General features: G+C 36.2%; 1 protein-coding gene across 1 annotated transcript in view; it reads left to right on the top strand.

Moving 5' to 3' along the window:
• Positions 1-212: 212 nt before the first annotated feature.
• Positions 213-18426, top strand: part of LOC134658225 (rhophilin-2-B) — a 125453-nt gene continuing 107239 nt past the window's right edge. Inside the window, exon 1 of the mRNA XM_063513836.1 lies at positions 213-400. Coding sequence (XP_063369906.1) covers positions 293-400 — 108 coding nt within the window. The 5' untranslated portion in view covers positions 213-292. The remainder of the gene's footprint in view (positions 401-18426) is intronic.

Here is an 18426-nt window from a genome sequence, read left to right as displayed (position 1 = left end):
TGTTCTTTGTCCACAGGTCAACAGTGAAAGAAAACAGTGAAACTACATACCTACTTAACCTAACATCTAAAATTATACCTTAAACAGTGAAAATTATAAGTAGAAAATCTGTGAAAACTTCACAGTGAAAAGTGAAATCGCGAGTGAACTTAAAACCCGAACCGCGAGTCCTACAATAATTGCGAGTGCAGTGAGTGAAAAATAGAGTGTGAACTTAAAGGACGAACCGCGAGCCGACAACAAAGCGAGTGCAGTGCGTCGTGTATGTGATTGTGTATGATGAGTGGCGAGTATGGGTGACCTGACCATGCATAGGACCTGCGTGAGGGTCAACTCTGCGGATGACGAGTCCAGGGACGAGGTGGATCATGATCTGCCTAAGAAGAACCCTTTTATTCGGGTAAGTTTTTTTTTTACACGTAAAAGTAGTTTATACGAGTCAGGGCATTGGCTGCGCGCCTTGCCGTTGCGGAACATTGGTACCCTTTTAGACCTGGCGTCACTTTTTTTTAAATTATAAATGGGCTTAAGTACTCATGGCCACAGACTAGCCGAGGCGAAGCCGTGGCCTACGATGGAGCGAGCCTGCCCAGAAGGTGCCTGTTCACCCTTGATTTGAAGGTTGCCGGGTTATATGAGCTCGGAAATATAGACGCCGGCAAGGAATTCCATTCCTTCGCAGTGCGCATAAGAAAAGAGGAAGCAAAGCGCTTCGTGCGTGTAGCCGATGCGTCAGGCTAGGTTTGAAAACTTTGAAAGCCTGCGAGCCACACGCTTGCTCCCGCTGTGGAAGCCATGTTGACGCTTATGGGCACCACGGTTTATACGGCTTGAATCGATAATTAAGACTTACTATAAAGGTTTATATTACCTACCTACTTCCGTAGATCTACAAGCTCCTCCCTCTATTTTCTCGAATTATAATCTTAACTTTATGCTGTCATTGCTAGCGTCTAAAATTAAGATGCCTAGTAAGTAAGTACTTACACAAATATTTGTTTCCGACCACATCTTGCTATTCATTCATAAATTGAGTATGCACTTTTGCAGCGCATTGTACTTACATTCTCGGACTCTGTTCATTAGCGATAAGGTGACAGTGTGGATATTTATGCCGCCGACAGAATGTCAACAAAAACTGAACTAGAGCGTTGTCGGCAATGGTGCCTTTCGCAATCATTCCATTCATGCGAACCGTATTGTTTTGAAGTTCGCCGTTTTCGCAGAAGGTACCCGTACCATGAGTCACTGACAGTGTCAGAACGGACTACTTTCTATACATCTCCCTCGTACTAATATGCGAGTACGAGCGAGATGCATAGAAAGTAAGTTACAATCGAATTTAAACTGTTGTGAGACATACTAACATTGAATAATTTTACGGTTTAGACTCAATTGTTATAAGTCACTTGCGCGACAAGTTTCGGAGAGCCTAGGTCTCCTTTCTCAAGCACTAACAGTGCAACATCTAGGCTCTCCGAAACATGTCTCGCAAGTGACTTAAAACAAGTGAGTCTAAACCGTAAAATTATTCAATGTAAGTTACGTTCTCGATAGCGTTTATGTCAGTGCCAAACTGGTGGTAACCACACAGGGTAGATGGGGTAAGTGAAGCCTTGTACAGTCACCAGCATAAATATATGACTGTGGGCAGCCGTGCAAAAATATCTGATGCTCCATTGGAGCCATAAGTATATGACGACACTACCTCAGTAAAAATATGTGATGCTGTGTGGCCGGCAAAAATATCGTTAGTCTGTATCCGCATACATATCGGATCGGGTCGCTTAAAAATATTTGATTACTCATAAAAATCAAAATTATGTGATTACTCTCATCTGGCATAATCCTCTCCACTGTGAAAGACCGGATGGACGACGGACCGCCTATATATTAGGGCTTCCAATACCGAGATCCCGGTATTTCGGGATCCCGTCTTTTTAAACGCATTTTTCAATACCGGTATTTTTAAAGGCAATACCGGGATCCCGGTATTTTAAAAATGAGGGAAATGCGCAGTATAAACCCTTTAAACCCATTATATTCGGCTGTATCAAAAAGCTTACTAAACGCCAGACGCATCTAGAGTTAGACCAAGAAAAGTCTGCAACGATTTTGATAGCACGCGCAGTGCAAGTGTTATATTAAATGTCAAACTTCTATGAAATTATGACGTACACATAACACTTGCACTGTATACTGCGTAATTGCGTATGCTATCAAAATCGTTGCAGACTTTACTTGGTCTAACTCTAACTGGTCTCTAGCCCGCATTTTATTATTGAAACAAGATCGTTGCCTAATGCGTCATATAAATATTTAGTGGTTGGTGGTGGATGAATCCTGAAGTTATGTGAGTGATGAATATGATGATAGTGACATTAACATGAACATAATTAGTTGTTATAATTTTATCAAAAAATAAAAAGCAAGGATAACTGTAATAATGGCAAACCAATTTTGACGGAAATTTGAAAAAATGTTGTCTGGTTGGTTAAGTTGGACTACAAATGTAACTGGTGAGGTGAAGTCAACAAATTGGATAAAATTATTGCCAACCTTGAGTGTGAAATAAAATTATTGCAGATGGCGGCATTGATTGTTTATTGTTGTTATAGCTTTTAGGACATATCTGGTATTCCAGTGAGCCTTTTTAATTCCCCTTTTTAATAAAACTGTATATTTTTAAGCGATTCATATCCAATACCGGGATCCCGGGATCCCGGTATTGATGAAGACAGTTTCGGTATTAATACCGGTATTGTGAGAAGTCCGGTATTTGGAAGCCCTACTATATATCTGACACGTTGGAAAATCACAAATATGTTATCGACTTTCAAAAACAAACCATACATGTTTGATATAGAACCGTAAATTGTATGAAGTGATTTGACAATTCACGAAAACAGTGCAGACTTGTCATTGTATATGTTTGTCTCACATTATATTCTATCATCGATTTGACGGAATAAACTGGATATAATTTTGAATCGTAACGTATTGCAATCATGAATCTAGAGACAAACCAAAGAAAGTCTGCAGCGCAATAATTTGACATCGAATTAAAAAACTACATATGGCAATGTTTTTTAAGCAGTCAGTAAACGTCATGCACTATGGTATGTGTTTGTCAAAATCGTTTAAATATTCATTGTGTTTTGTGATGAACGGAATAAACATGGTGAAACCTTACAAAACCGGCGTGCGGGAGTTACTTTTCCGCATGACGAATAATTTTACACTTGTAAAAAGTCAGCACGAGGCGATTCAAGCTGAAAAACGACAATATTTACAAAATTTGGAGTTGATGACGGGTAAGTGGAATGAAACATCTTAATACTTCACCATATGTACCTACTTAGATAATATAATATTGGTTTAGACTAAGGTTTCACAGCAAATTGAACACACCTAATAGGTATAGGCATACTTATGAACTTCCTCTAACATTTCGAGAAACTCATTGGTACTAGCCGGGTTTTGAGCTCGAACCCACAACCTCCATGCTTATGCTCACGGCATGGGTACCTGGGTCGTTCTCGCATTTCGTGCAAATCGGTGTTTTCGGAAATTTACCAAAAATGTGGTGGCGTTTTCAAATATCTGTGAATGCAAGGTTGTAACATAGGGCCTAAAGTATATGTCTCTCCAATGAACAATTCTAAAAAGATATGTATTTTCTTTATATGTACAATTAACACCCAATTTTTTCATTCATCTCTACATGTAACGCGTGAAGATATAACTTTGACCTACATTTTAACCTTAAGATACTACAAATAGAAAATTCGTTGTTTGTTCAATAAATGACTTATTTAGTTATGTTTTAAATCGTATAATATTAGAAGCTAGAAATAAATAATAAAAACTATACAGCCTTATAAGTGTATGGTTCAAGTAATTTCTTCATTACCGACGCGAGAAATAGATTAGCTATATTTTGCTATATAGCGAGGGTATATAGCGCCTACCGCCGATGCAACACATTGTTCGTCAGTCAGTTGGCCGCGTGATCTCGTAGCGGACGCCCGTGTGCCGCTGTTAGCGAAAATATATACGATCTCTCGGGTCGGGAAGGAGTGTGGTTCTCGTTAGTCTTCATCGCCATCGCGTGATTTATACAGTAAGTAGCAAGTGTACATTATTATAATTATACGTAATGAAGTGTTTTAGTGTCCCCTTTCAGATGGTTTATTCTGCAAAATTAAGGTCTGATGCCAACTGATGTAGGCGACAAAAACTTCCAAAACTTCATTCATATCGATTTCATTCACTTCTTTTCCTTCTAATTTTACTGGGAAAGGTAATGAATGACTTAAGAAGGTAATGATAATATATTCGAGGCAGTGCATTTAATGGAAAGAGGCTTAGTTATTATAAATATTACGTTGTTATAAACATTTAAAACTGTATATACTGTATAGGGGAGCCCAACCGGGGAGCCTTTGTAGTCTAAGATGGTCGACCTTCACCGATATGTCTGACGGATGAAACTTACATATTATGAAAGAAAATATATTCCTGAACATAAATAAATAGGGTTGCTTAAAGAAATATGGTCAAAACTATGTTTAATTATTTTTAATTTTTTTTTTTTTTTTTTTAATTTCACCGATCTGTCTGACAAACGAAATAAGTTCCAATGGAAAGTATACAACTTGTACAATATAAATCAACTAGGTTGCCTATCTTTTTCCGGTCACTATTATGTGGTTATAGGGTTGCTTGCGAAAATCCGGTCACAAATAAGGTTTGCCAGGCTTTTAAATAAAATAAGAAGGGAAGACTTTTAGCGATAACTCATAAACGGCTTAACTTATCAAGTTCGCTTTAATTTTGTTTGAATGAGTTTATTAAGCACTATTTTTATGATTTTTTTCCATATTTTTTGGATCGATTTTTCAAAAGTTAGAAGGAATAACCGTTTTTTATTCTTTCTAAATTATTATTTCCGAATTGATTGACTTTATCAAAAAATGTTGTTTGCAAACTCCTATTTATTTTTAAAGACCTATCCGACGACACCCCACACTATAGGGTTAAAACGATAAAAAAAAATTACATAGGTACAAAACGCGAATGATTTAAATATATTTTGTCTATGCTAATTTTTGAAAATTTGAAAACTATGTTTTATGTGATATGGTGCGCAGATGATCAAACCGACTTAACAAACACTTGGGGTTAACAATCTCGACTTATAATGATGATAAGTAAATGGTGAATGTACCATCTAGCTTGAACATTATAAGTTGAGATTGTCAACTCCAAGTGTATGTCAAGTCGGTTTGATCATCTCCGCAGTGCTTAAGACACATGTTTTTAATATTGTTGATTTTAATTGGTGTTAATTTTCTTGAAATACAGTTTTTTATATAAATAATAAATAAATAAATAAATAAATATTGGGGGACATCTTACACAGATCAACCTAGCCCCAAACTAAGCAAAGCTTGTACTATGGGTGCTAGGCGACGATATACATACGTATATAGATAAATACATATTTATATACATAGAATATGTTCGATTTCATAAGTTTGTTTCATTACCGTCCACTGATAAAATTACCATCTCGGCCGAATTCATTACCAGCGCGTAGTTCATTACCAGTAGCCTTATTAAATGAAAAGTAATAACGTTACAAAGGTGCCTTTAGCAGAAAAATGTTAATAAATGAATCCACAAATTGACGAAACTCAAAAGTTTACCATTTAAAACAAAAATTACAAATCGAGAGAATCTCACCGATTTGCACGAAATGAGAGAATGACCCACCTACTAGTTAAAGCTAAAATTAATTTTTAATATATGTTTATTGTTTTAATGGTTTATTTCGTTTTTCCGAAAACTTTAGTTCGCAAATTGCGGGCAATTTCTCTGTCAATCTAATTACGCCTTAATGGGAGTAAAAGAGAAAGATGCTCGCATATTGAGAACTTCGGTGTTCGCGGTAGGCCCTCTGTACCTATTTACCGCCGTCGCGGATATTACAAAAGCTTATTAATTTTGATGAAGCCAAATGTCACATTCTCCCAATATTATTTATCAATATTAGTATATGTCTACATATTAATAGTGACATCTATTGTTAGAATGAAATTTATTTTACCATAAAAATTAAGCTGTGCATACAGCTTAATTTTTTCATAGACGGTAAATGTGGTAGAAATTTCACAAGTATCAAGACTATTTAATCCATTTTCTGTGGTGTTGTCGCATACTGATTTTTAAAAACTACTTTTAATCTAGCGCTGCAGACTTTCTTTGGTTTGTCTCTAGTATATAACTGGATCTGGCATGAGGGGCGGGGGAAATGCCAAAACGGGATAGTCTAAAATTAGTCTTATGTATCTTTCAGTAGGAGTAGCAGCGAAAACGCTTATTGGTTGTCCTTGTCACAGTCTCACAAGTTGACTTCTTCATCATTCTTTTTTATGTAACTATTCTTATTCTTATTCTTATGTAAGAAGGAGGTTTATTACACATCGTCTATTAAAAGTCTACCTGATTTTTAATTATGTCACAATTTAAAATTGCAAATGAAATACGTGAGACAGACATATGCAATGACAAGTCTGCACTCTTTTCGTGAATTGTCAAATCACTTCAAACAATGTAAGGCTCTATGCTATCCGTATGGTTCGTTTTTGCCGATTGATGACATATTTCATAATTTCGTGTCAGATATATAGACGGTCCGTCTGCCATCCGATGTATTTGCATTCACAGTGGAGAGATATTTATGCCAGATGAGAGTAATCACATAATTATGATTTTTGTGAGTCGTCAAATATTTTTTAGCGACCCGATCCAATATTTATGCGGATACAGACTAACGATGTTTTTTCCGGCCACAAAGCATCACATATTTTTACCGAGGTAGTGTCGTCATATACTTATGCCTCCAATGGAGCATCAGATATTTTTGCACGGCTGCCCACAGTCATATATTTTTGCTGGTGACTGTACCAGTTGTAGGGGATCCTCATACTGTTGCTCTCGCCCCGAGCAGGCATGGCTCACTCCGCAATTTCGTCGCGTCGCTACAATTACCTGCTGCTGTACATGCTGCCCACACCAATTTTGGTGTTTAGCCATTAGTTACCGCGCTACGGAGCGGACGCCTGCTCGCGCTTGCGCCACCTAGCGGTCATATCTATCGCAATAGACGCGTTTTGTTAGAGAGTGAATCTTCTGTACCTAGTCCTATTAATTATTCTGTACCCCGAGCAAAATAAACTATATTTTCTCTTACCCCACATGACCTTACTCAAATGTACACTTACTTATTTACGGAATAGAATATTTTACTCGCACTTTCCAAGCAAGATCTTTAATTAAGAATATCTGCTTTTTTCCCCGACCAGTCGTACCTAGAATTAAATGCATTCCTACATTTCCTACTAAATACTTGCGTGCTGATCCTTCGCTGATACTAGGTAAAATACTTGTCAATACTAGTTAACATAACTGCTATCAATTAAGTTATTATTAGAAATACTTAGGAAATAATTATCGTTTTCTTGGAATCATGATTGATGCATTTTTAATCTAGGTAATTAATACTTAGGGCCCATCTAGTTAAGATAGTGTCTTGGGTACTTACCTATTGTGAAAAAATATAGGTAGTTTTTAAGAAATCAATTAGGTAAGGTCAAGGTGGCTAATTCCGTCATAGGGCCTATTCCGACCATTAGCATTTTTCTCGAACCACGAACAAAATTGATAAATTCATCGACAAAGCTGCAATTGCTTTTAGTTTCAGAAATCAAAATCAAATTGACTTTTTTCCTACGATTGAAAATGAAAGAAATATATAGTTGGTCAAACCAATTTGTCAGTAAATAAAAACAACAAAAACTATATGCATCCTTTTCTTTTGGGTGCTAATACCAGTATAAGACAAAGATAGTATGATTCTCTCTGTCTATGTTTGAAATGAGACAGTCCTTTGACAAACTATACCTACGCTCGTCGACGGAATAAGTAGTCCCTAAAATGAATTAGCCATATTCACCTTAGGTGTTTTTAAGTAATTAATTAGGTAAGTAAGTTAAAAGTGCATCGACTTCCTACTACCAGAAGTCAGAATTTATATTTTTATTAGAGTACTATTTTACCCTTTTATTCGTTTTTCTGCCACTTACATACCCGTATTAAATGCTAAGATTATACAAGATATGATTACTAATGAGTTAATGACGTAGTATACTAAAAATAAAAATAAAATAAATACTTAGGTAAATATTTGGGCACAATCTTACACAAATCGACCTAACCCTAATAAACTAAGCAAACTAAACTAAACATATATGCGACTGACTGACAAAATCTTCGGCCTTTAGAAAATACTCATAAGTATAAATACCCAGTATTTTACATTTTTATTAATAAAACACAGATTAAAAAACATAAGTCTAGCTCTAAATTAGCCTGAGCATCTCGCATTTTTTTGACCTGTCATGCCATGCGTCACTTTCGCACTTACATATTTGTTAGAACGTGACAGCCAATACAGCCATGGTGACAAATGATAAAGAGACGGCCATCTTAATCCTACAGGACACTGGCCGCGTTCCCCCTCTGCACAGTGAGGCTGAGTTTATGTGCAAAAAATGCGCCAATATTGACAGTACCCAGTATTGATACCAGGTAAATACTAATTACCACACCGAGCCCTATAGGTACCTACTGGTCGAACAGGAAAGTTGCGACAGACGGACAAATTTGTTGAAACAACTCTCACTGGCTTTTTAACTAGTTCTGTACGCGGTTTCACTTGTACAGGAAGGAATTGCCGCTCCTTAGTTTAAAAAAAAAAACGTTAGGACTGAGATATCAGGAATTTAGCACATACTTACTCTAAATAGGTATGTATTAAGAAATTAAGATTAATTAGGTAATATTATAATTTCAAGCTTAACAAATATTAAATTGTATTTGGATGTGTAATTGTTCTTAATGTAATAGAATACATTTCTAGCATAATATGCGTAGAAATAAAAACTTTCTATAATAATATATCTTCGAAAATGGCCGTCCCCATAACCTTTTAACCACGAGAAAACCGTAAAAACAATACCATATTAACAAAAAACAAGGAAAGTGACAAGGGAGACAAAATAATGGGATATTTTCGTAAACAAGCCATTGTATAGGCTCATCCAAGCCACAGACTAGTTAACAGTGAAGACTGTAAATATCCAAGGAAAGATACAGAATAGGTAAGGTCAGCCGGGGCAAATGCAACGACTCTAAAAATAAAAGAAATTAGTCTAGAGCTAGGTAGTGCCATTTGTATGGCACACTTTTGCCAGTCATAAGAGAGAGTTCGCGCATGGTATTAGCATAGAGAAATATAAGTAAAGAAAGAGCTCCACACATCATTTCAACTTTCTTACCAAAACGCGAGTTATTTCGTAGTCGACATCTAACGTCAAGGTAGTGGAACTATCAGTACAGCTACTTGACACCAGATGGCATAAGTTTCGCTACTGACGAAAAATGTACTACTAAAACAATTTACAACTATATTTATGTCAGCGTAAAATTGTAAAGACTCGTCATATTATAATCTCGCTAGTTATAGTCCGTCAACCAAATCTTGTCAGTAGCAATGTAAAGCAAACTAAAGTAGGGCAACACTCAAAGAGCAGTATTGCGCTAAGAAAAGCAGCAATGTACATCGAACCAACAGTTTTTTTTTTCCGCTGAGCGCGCCCTGCGTACGTCAATTCAAATTGTCACTCGCGGTTTATTGAAAAAAATTGAAACATGGACGGACAATTTAAAAGCGATGTTAAAACAATGTTAATCAAAATGATGAACAAATTTGAAGATATCAAAAACAACTGCTTATATTCTCTTTGTTCCCTATCTATGTCTTCTAAGTTTACTAAAATAAAATCATATCAAAATGCAGATAATTAGATAGTGCATATATTTGTTATTTACAATATAATATGCCACTTGTTAATGTAAATTAGTGTACTGTTCTGGATGAATATGACATACCTGTGTAATTTTTTTGATTGGTATATATTGTACAATATACATATTAAAAATAAAACAACTGATATTTGGGTGTTTATTTAATTTAAAGGTAAATAAGATAAGGGTCACTTTTAGACTTGGTTGCGTTGTACACGTACATAAACCGCCATAGGTAAGTATTGTCTGAAAAGATACTACGTACTACGAACGCCTTATATTGGGCAAGATTTAATCCTGCAACAAACATGTATGGATTAGGTAGATATTGCGAAAGAACGGCGATATAATCAAGGCTCTTAATAGTGTTTAAAAGGTTTACCTTTGTAAATAGTCACAACCGATTGCTGAAAATATTAGACATGTGGGCCTATAGATGGTTTCCAGGACACAATTTATGGTCTTGTTGGATAGATTTAGGCATACGTTTTAATTTTATTTATGCCTTTTAACCCTAAAACAAAAAAACTGAACATAATCTTAAAAGTTCGAAAGAGTTCTTCCAATACTTGTCATAACCTCAATTTTTAGTAATGTTTACCATCAACGAGCATGATTGTACATTGTAGGCCCCTTAGCTTTGCTTATTCTTATTTAATGTATTGGTATTTAATGGTGACAGCAGAAATATCTCTTGAAACAGAAACGATTCAGAATGAAAACCAAATGAAAACAAATAAGGTGACGGCTGTCATTCACGATCCACATTCCACAGATAAAACACAGATGACACGCGTTTTGGAATTATTTGAACACAGTGTTGCTAACCCGCGATTTTTCAAATTTGCCGCCTTTTACTACTGACAAGATTTGGTTGACGGACTTTACATTATAAACGATTTGACGAAGCCTGAGGTGGATAAGCTTTCTGTATGATGACGAAGCCTGCGCTGTGGATCCTATGCTACCTATGCTGTTATTATTGTGTTGGTTTAATAAATAATTATATCATTATAAACTAAACTAACCTAACCTAACCTACGATAGATTATAAACTAACGGGTTCACAATCTTACGGTGTCATTTACAATATTATAAGCAGAAGGAGTCGAAACTATAGTTCCGGTTAATCCGGTTATAATATTTGGTAAAAATTGTCGAGCATTAGAGTTTTTGTTTGCCGCTACATCTATTGTCAACTAGCAGAACTGATAATGTCCGCTACTTGACGTTAGAGGTTGACTACGATATAACTCGCGTTTTGGTAAGAAAACTGATGTATGGAGTTACCACTCTTTCTTTACTTATATTTCTCTATGGTATTAGTAGCTCAAACTCTAGACTTACTTCTTGTATTTTTTAGTAGTTGCATTTGTCCCATAGTTGCAGTTGCCCTGGCTGACTTTAACCGTATTTCTCATAAAATTTTCACATGTACCTAACAGAATTGAGAGTGATCAGCGATTGGGTATTTTCTCGCACAATTAAATACATGTAGATACCTTAGAAGGCAGATAGATACCTTGTTAATGACAGAAATACATTACATACAGTACATTACTTAATCATTTCAGAAAGTTTTCGTCAAAAAAATACCCGCTTCTCTCTAATTTCCGCCGTTAATGCAGCTGCCTGACACGCCGTCTAGTTAATTATTTAGTACTATTAAAATAAATGAAGCTACGGTTCTAAACAAACACCAAAGTGCCTTTAAAAAGAATGAACTTTATAACAATGATGAGAAACACTTTCTTCGCAAAATGCCAGTCTATATTATTTATTTGTCTCTCCCCAAAAACATAAACTGCAGTCGTAATAATGCTTATAACTATAACAACAAGGTCTGTTATAGCTAAATTCACACGCATTTGTTTCTAAACATGCGTAATTCATTTCGGGGGCTTTCTAGTAAAAACAATGGTGTGGTCGTAATTCGAAGAGTTATAAGTTTTAAACGATGGTTATACCACATGGCGCGTGGGAAGTTGGAACTTCTAATAGGTAGTAAAAGTAGCCATTATTCATATAATATTGTTTTGCATCGCACTTGCTCGTGTACACCAGACGTAGGCGATGCGGTCCGGATATACACAGTTATCGACCTAGGGCTGTAATGTAACGTCCAATTACGTCCAAAAATTCATGAACTTACGGCCGAAATCTGGCTGAATTTTTATTATTTCCCCTTTTATTCCGTATATACCAGTGGTTCCTAACCTTTTCAGTCCGGTTACCCCTATGACTAACTAGGGAACCTGATTTTACCCCTCCTCCCAATGGTAGTAAAAAATAAAACGTGTTCGTTTATTGTATTGTTATATTAGGTTAGCTTATTACCCCCGTAAAATACCAGTTTTCCCCTACGGGGGTAATTACCCCCAGGTTAGGAACAACTGGTATATACGGATGGTGCAACTGGCACTTAATCTTTAAGGAGCCCACTGATTAACAGTCCGCCGGAGTTGGCCTGTCAGTTAGAACAAAAATTTGACAGTTCCGAACAACTGACAGGCCGATACCGTCCGGCGGACTGTTAATCAGTGGGCCCCTGACAGGCTATAACAGACTGACCAACGTCACGTAGCAGAAATGTATGAATCATCCCATACAATAATATTTTGCGAACGTTTTAACGGTGACAGACGGTTATGTGCAGCCGACCCTATCCGCCAATTAAGTATTAAAAATAATAAATAAAACATTTTTCTCTCGTTTATAGTGTCTAAGGAATACATGTATTGACATAAGACCTTCTTGTCCCGAGTCTAAAATAATGTCGCTCGCAAATGCATTCTCTGACCCAATAGCAAGTGATTGCGGTAATCTGTCCACGTAGCTATATTACGGTAAACTGGGGTGACTTTGAAATGCAGGGGCGACTTCGAAATTTCAGTTTTTCAGCCGTAACATATTATTATTCGGAATTTTTAGTAGTAGGTAAACAAGAATGTATAATAATCTAGCTTGTTACACAAACAGTTCGTGATAATAATGAATAATGCTAATTTAGTGGCCGTTTTAAAACTATCAAAGTATCCCCAAAATTTCCTAAAGTCACCCCTTTTTAGGGTACCTAGTTAACTAGATGTACTGGATTGGATAAGCTTTATTAATACGTTCACTTTCATTTTTGATAATTAATAAAACGTCTACAATTCTATGGATCAATGAAAATACCACAAAAATACCGATAGAATGCGACCATACGCAACGGTGACCGTAGCACAGTGGTTCCTAACCTGGGGGTAATTACCCCCGTGGGGGTAAAACTGGTTTTTTACGGGGGTAATAAGCTAACCTAATATAACAACAAACGTACACGTTTTATTTTTTATTACCATTGGGAGGAGGTGTAAAATCAGGTTCCCTAGTTAGTCATAGGGGTGACCGGACTGAAAAGGTTAAGGAACCACTGCCGTGCCGTAGCAGCTCGTATCGCCGAGCGAACATGATCATCATCATTGATCAGCTTACTTCAATATTGATCACAAAATCCAAACCTATTATAAAATTTATAAATCTTGTACCCGTTTCGGGTCCATTCAATTTGTGACCTTAATCTGTAGACCGTTAGGTTGCACTTTGATTGTTCCGTGTCATGCATGATGTAGACAGATTTTAGATCGGATTTGATAGATACGGTAACTACTGTTTTATAATGGGTAGGAATTAATACGATTATTTTCAGTTTATCTGATTGATTTAGCTTAATCATTATTATTTACTGTGATAATTATTAATACGATTAAATTGCCAGTTTATCTGATTTATTTAGCTTATTTTTTATCTGTGATATGAGAACTTTCTTTTGTGACAACACAAGACGACGATTAGAAAAAAGCGGCCAAGTGCGAGTCGGACTCGCCCATGAAGGGTTCCGTATTTAGGGGATTTATGACCAATTAAAAAAAACTACTTACTAGATGTTGTTCAAACCAATTTTCGGTGGAAGTTTGCATGGTAATGTACATCATATATTTTTTTTAGTTTTATCATTCTCTTACTTTAGAAGTTACAGGGGAGGAGGGGACACACATTTTACCACTTTGGAAGTGTCTCTCGCGCAAACTATTCAGTTAAGAAAAAAATTATATTAGAAACCTCAATATCATTTTTGAAGACCTATCCATAGATACCCCACACGTATGGGTTTGATGAAAAAAAAATTTTTTTTTCTATTTTTGTGTGAAAATCTTAATGCGGTTCACCGAATACATCTACTTACCAAGTTTCAATACTTCAGTACTTATAGTTTCGGAAAAAAGTGGCTGTGACATACGGACGGACAGACGGACAGACGGACAGACAGACAGACAGACATGACGAATCTTTAAGGGTTCCGTTTTTTGCCATTTGGCTACGGAACCCTAAAAAGTGTACCTATATTACTTAGGGCCACTTGCACCATCCCACTAATCCGAGGTTAAGCGGTTAAACCGCTAACCCATCAGTGTCAAATTCTACTGGTAATCACGGTAACTCCAGGTTTAACCGGTTAACCCCGGGTTAGTGAATGGTGCAAGTGGCCCTTAGGGCATTACTTACCTAAAATAAGAAAGGGGTTGTGCACAAATCACGCGAGGTGTTTTAAGCTACTTTTGACCCCCCGCCCCTTACCCCTTGGTGATATTTGGAGAGGTTTTTGTTTACCCCCCCTCCCCCACATGACTTCACGTGTATTTTTTTGATTTTTTTTCATTCGACCGATAGAATTTTAAGTTACGCGCTCCAAAATTCCGTAAAATAAGATAATAGCGAGCTATTTTGAAGTGCGGAGTGAGATTTATGTTTAACGAAACCGAGAAAAGGTATCTTCTCATGATGTACTCAATGTAGTAGATATTTTTTCTTAGTTTCGTCGACTGTAGAAAAATACACGTGAGGTCTCCTTATACCCCCCTTCCCCCAACGTGATCTGTCGTAAAAATCATATTTGTTTCACGTTATTTAGTTACGGTAAACCGGGGTGACTTTCAAATGCAGGGGCGACTTCGATATTTCAGTTTTTCAGCCGTAACATATTTTTATTCGGAATTTTTAGTAGTAGGTAAACAAGTACCTACATATGTATAATAATCTAACTTGTTACACGATCAGTTCGGGAAAATAATGAATAATGATAATTTAGTGGCCATTTTAAAACTATCAAAGTATCCCCAAAATTTCCTAAAGTTACCCCGTTATAGTGCGAAACATTAGAGGGACTTGATTCGTCTCTGAATCGCTGTAAAACTTTGATTTTGAAGAAAGTATCCTTTCTGTACGGTAGTAGGTACTATGACTATTATTTATTCTGTAAGTCAACATGGCAGTGAAATTCAGGGTCATATTTATAGAATGTCAATGCCTTCGCAGAAAGCAATTATACGCGACTCCATTTTATAATTCTAATTTGTAATTAGTATCTTAATCGACCTTCTGTAGTTATTTCTCTCGTGCCTCTAATACTCGTACTAAAGCCACGGTTAATTTGAATCGGCAAAATCCTAATCAACTTGGCATAGCCGTATTATTATTGTGTACGCATTAACCCTTTAAGGGTCAATACACGATTCACGCCTCATCGCCTCCTTAAAGTCCTAAAAGTTCATTCTACATAAGAAAAAAAGGTATATGGTAATTTTTGTTATATAATATAAAGGGTTAAGAACTGAAAATCATAAGTGTCAAATATCTTAACCTCTGTAACTGGTATACATAATGAACAAGAAAAGTTACATTACAGATAATATAATTTCGAGCTTAAGTTATTAGATCTGTTTCCGATATAATACTTATCTCTCAGTGTCAAAAGTATCATTCTTTCAATCAAAACCGTCACTTTTGACACTGACGGATCAGTATCATATCGGAAACAGATCGAATAACTAAACTCGATTTGGCTTATGAGGCAAGGTTAGGATTTTGCTGATTCAAACTACCCGCGGCTACTTTATCAAAATGGGTCGGCAATAGGATTTGATTACCCCATTGTATGGTAAGCTGCCACCCACAGTCGTCATTGAGCCGAAGATTCATACATAAATATTTTACTCGTATAACCGTGAATGAGTGAATTTTAAGTTATGATTGTTTTAATAATGTACGGTTATTTTATGAAGTAGGTACCTTGTTATATTATTAGTATCGAGAGAGGTACTGTATATAGATACCAGATAACAAACTATTTTAATAATTGTCAAGATCTCCTCATGTATTAGGTACAGTCAGCAGCAACAGAGGCGGTAGAGACTACAACGACAACATGTCAAATTCAAATACCATTACTAGACATGTCTCTATTTTTACTAAACTTTTGTTCCTTTTTCCTGTATTACTGATTATACAGGATGATTCAGGAAACGTGAGCAGGATCACAGTTGTTTAGAACTTACTGTAAGCCCACGCATACAGTAAGTTCTAAACAACTGTTTCGTACCAGTATTTGTGAGATTAACTTTAATTTATTTTACACTGTTTAAAAAAAAGGTAAAATAGTACATTACTGCAGACGCCGGGAAAGAAGGGCTTGCCGGGTGAGTAGGTATAGCCGGCCGACCGTAGGGAGGCCGGATAGTGATACGAAGCCGGCAAGACCTTTTCACGGCTAGGCATGTATAGTGCTTTTCTCAAACATGCAATGAAATAAAAAAATACACCACTCAAAAAAAACAAATTTATAACCTTTATAATAAAAATCCAACTTCATAACAAAAGTTTTTTAATTTTCCTTCCAATCCCGCCATAATTGTTTTTTTTTTTACGGAAGTCGTCCGTATTTCGCGTGTGTAGTGTTCGAATAGACCTTATTAGGGCCATTATACACAATCTGATGATAAGAATCTCAATTTCTATAAATAAAATAAATGCAGAGGATTTTAAATATTGTCTATGGTCTCTGGTGACTTACGTGTAGACAAAATTTTAAATTTATTCATTGAATCATACAGATTCGTATTCTTAATATCAGTACGTTCGTGTATAACAGGCGTTAACACGGATATTTTGGTCCGATAACCATTCATTCACTAAAAATAAAAAATAAAAAATATAATTCGGCTGTTTAGCCTGTTCATGGACACAGACCCCATGTTTACATTAGAATTAAAAAAAAAATTACTTCCCGGCCTAGGCCTTCAATTTCGTATGAAATTCCTTTACAGTTCTCTGGAGTTGCTCCGCCCTAAACGTGATACTTCGAAGCCTGTTATAACGCCCGGAGCGACGACATTTCATTGCATGTTTGAGAAAAATTATTTACGACATTTATGGTCACCCTCTTTGTTTTATCCATAACAAGTGCCAAATTGAATGTCATCGGAGTCTGGTTACTTTTTAAAAATCGTATCTCACTCAAGTGTGACATTTTATTTTCTTCATACTCAAAGTGCTGTCCTAACGGTTAAAAAGGTTTTATCTTTGTTAATTAAATGTTGTAGGGTATCCATGATTGTAGATAATTAAATTTGTCCTTACCAAAAAGTATAACAGCAGAAAATAACGTGATTGTTTTAATTAAATATTGTGGTGAACGATTCTTTTACGTTTACTGATTGTGTAGGCTTAGTCCTGCTCACGTCTCATGAATCACTCTGTAGAATTGATGCATGATTAAATTCATTAATTAGGTTTAAAAATAAAATTATGAAATGTCACATTTTAATTACTAAAACTAAAATTAATAATATTATATACTTACTTACCTAACAACAAAAGGCCGAACGTTGTTAAACTTTATAATTCAATCCTACGATAGTAATCTTAGAAGATGTGTCCAAAGGTAGGCATGAAACGTTGCAATAGTACCTTACCTGACCTCAGTTGCTTAATAGCATGTCCCCGTTCGACCAGGCTACAGACCTTGCCTTATCGATGCGCACGCGACTAGAATCCAGTAGGTAGACCAGTGTGGATGTGACCTTAGGGTCGCACTGAAAGTTTTGCAATGGAAGATGCCAATCGTACAATTCATAGGTACAGTATAGACTAACGCCTTACAAAAAAACGTATTGACTTGGCAGATGCTATGAAAAGTTACGTGAATATTTCGATACATTATTTTACGGTACATAATGGTGCTACTTTCCCGAACTAGTGCGGGAAATAGCACTTTCCGTGGGTATGGGCCCGATTCTGATTTTGTAATAGACATCTATTAGATATCTTTTAGACATCGCCAAGATACGATAACGATATGTTTAAGATCTAACCTGTCAAATTTGACATTTGCGCGATTCTGGAGTCTGGAGATACTCTTGAACGATTTCCACAAGATATATTACTTAGAGATCTAATTCACATCTAATAGATATCTAACACGATCTATCGTAAAAGTGACATTGGTTGCCGGAATTGCGCTGCAAAAGAGAACTACATAGTTGAAATCTAAACTATAACGTATCTAGAATGGATCTAGTACGTGTCGTCTCTTAAATTGTGAAATATCTTGAAGTTCGAATACGGCAGTATGTCAAAAGTTTAAAAGTGCCATATGTACTGTAAAACGTTGTACGA

This window comes from Cydia amplana, chromosome 21 (assembly GCF_948474715.1).
Source record: "Cydia amplana chromosome 21, ilCydAmpl1.1, whole genome shotgun sequence".
Classification (NCBI taxonomy): domain Eukaryota; kingdom Metazoa; phylum Arthropoda; class Insecta; order Lepidoptera; family Tortricidae; genus Cydia; species Cydia amplana.
Note: the sequence above shows the minus strand (reverse complement) of the source record. Positions and strands in the feature narration are given on the sequence as shown.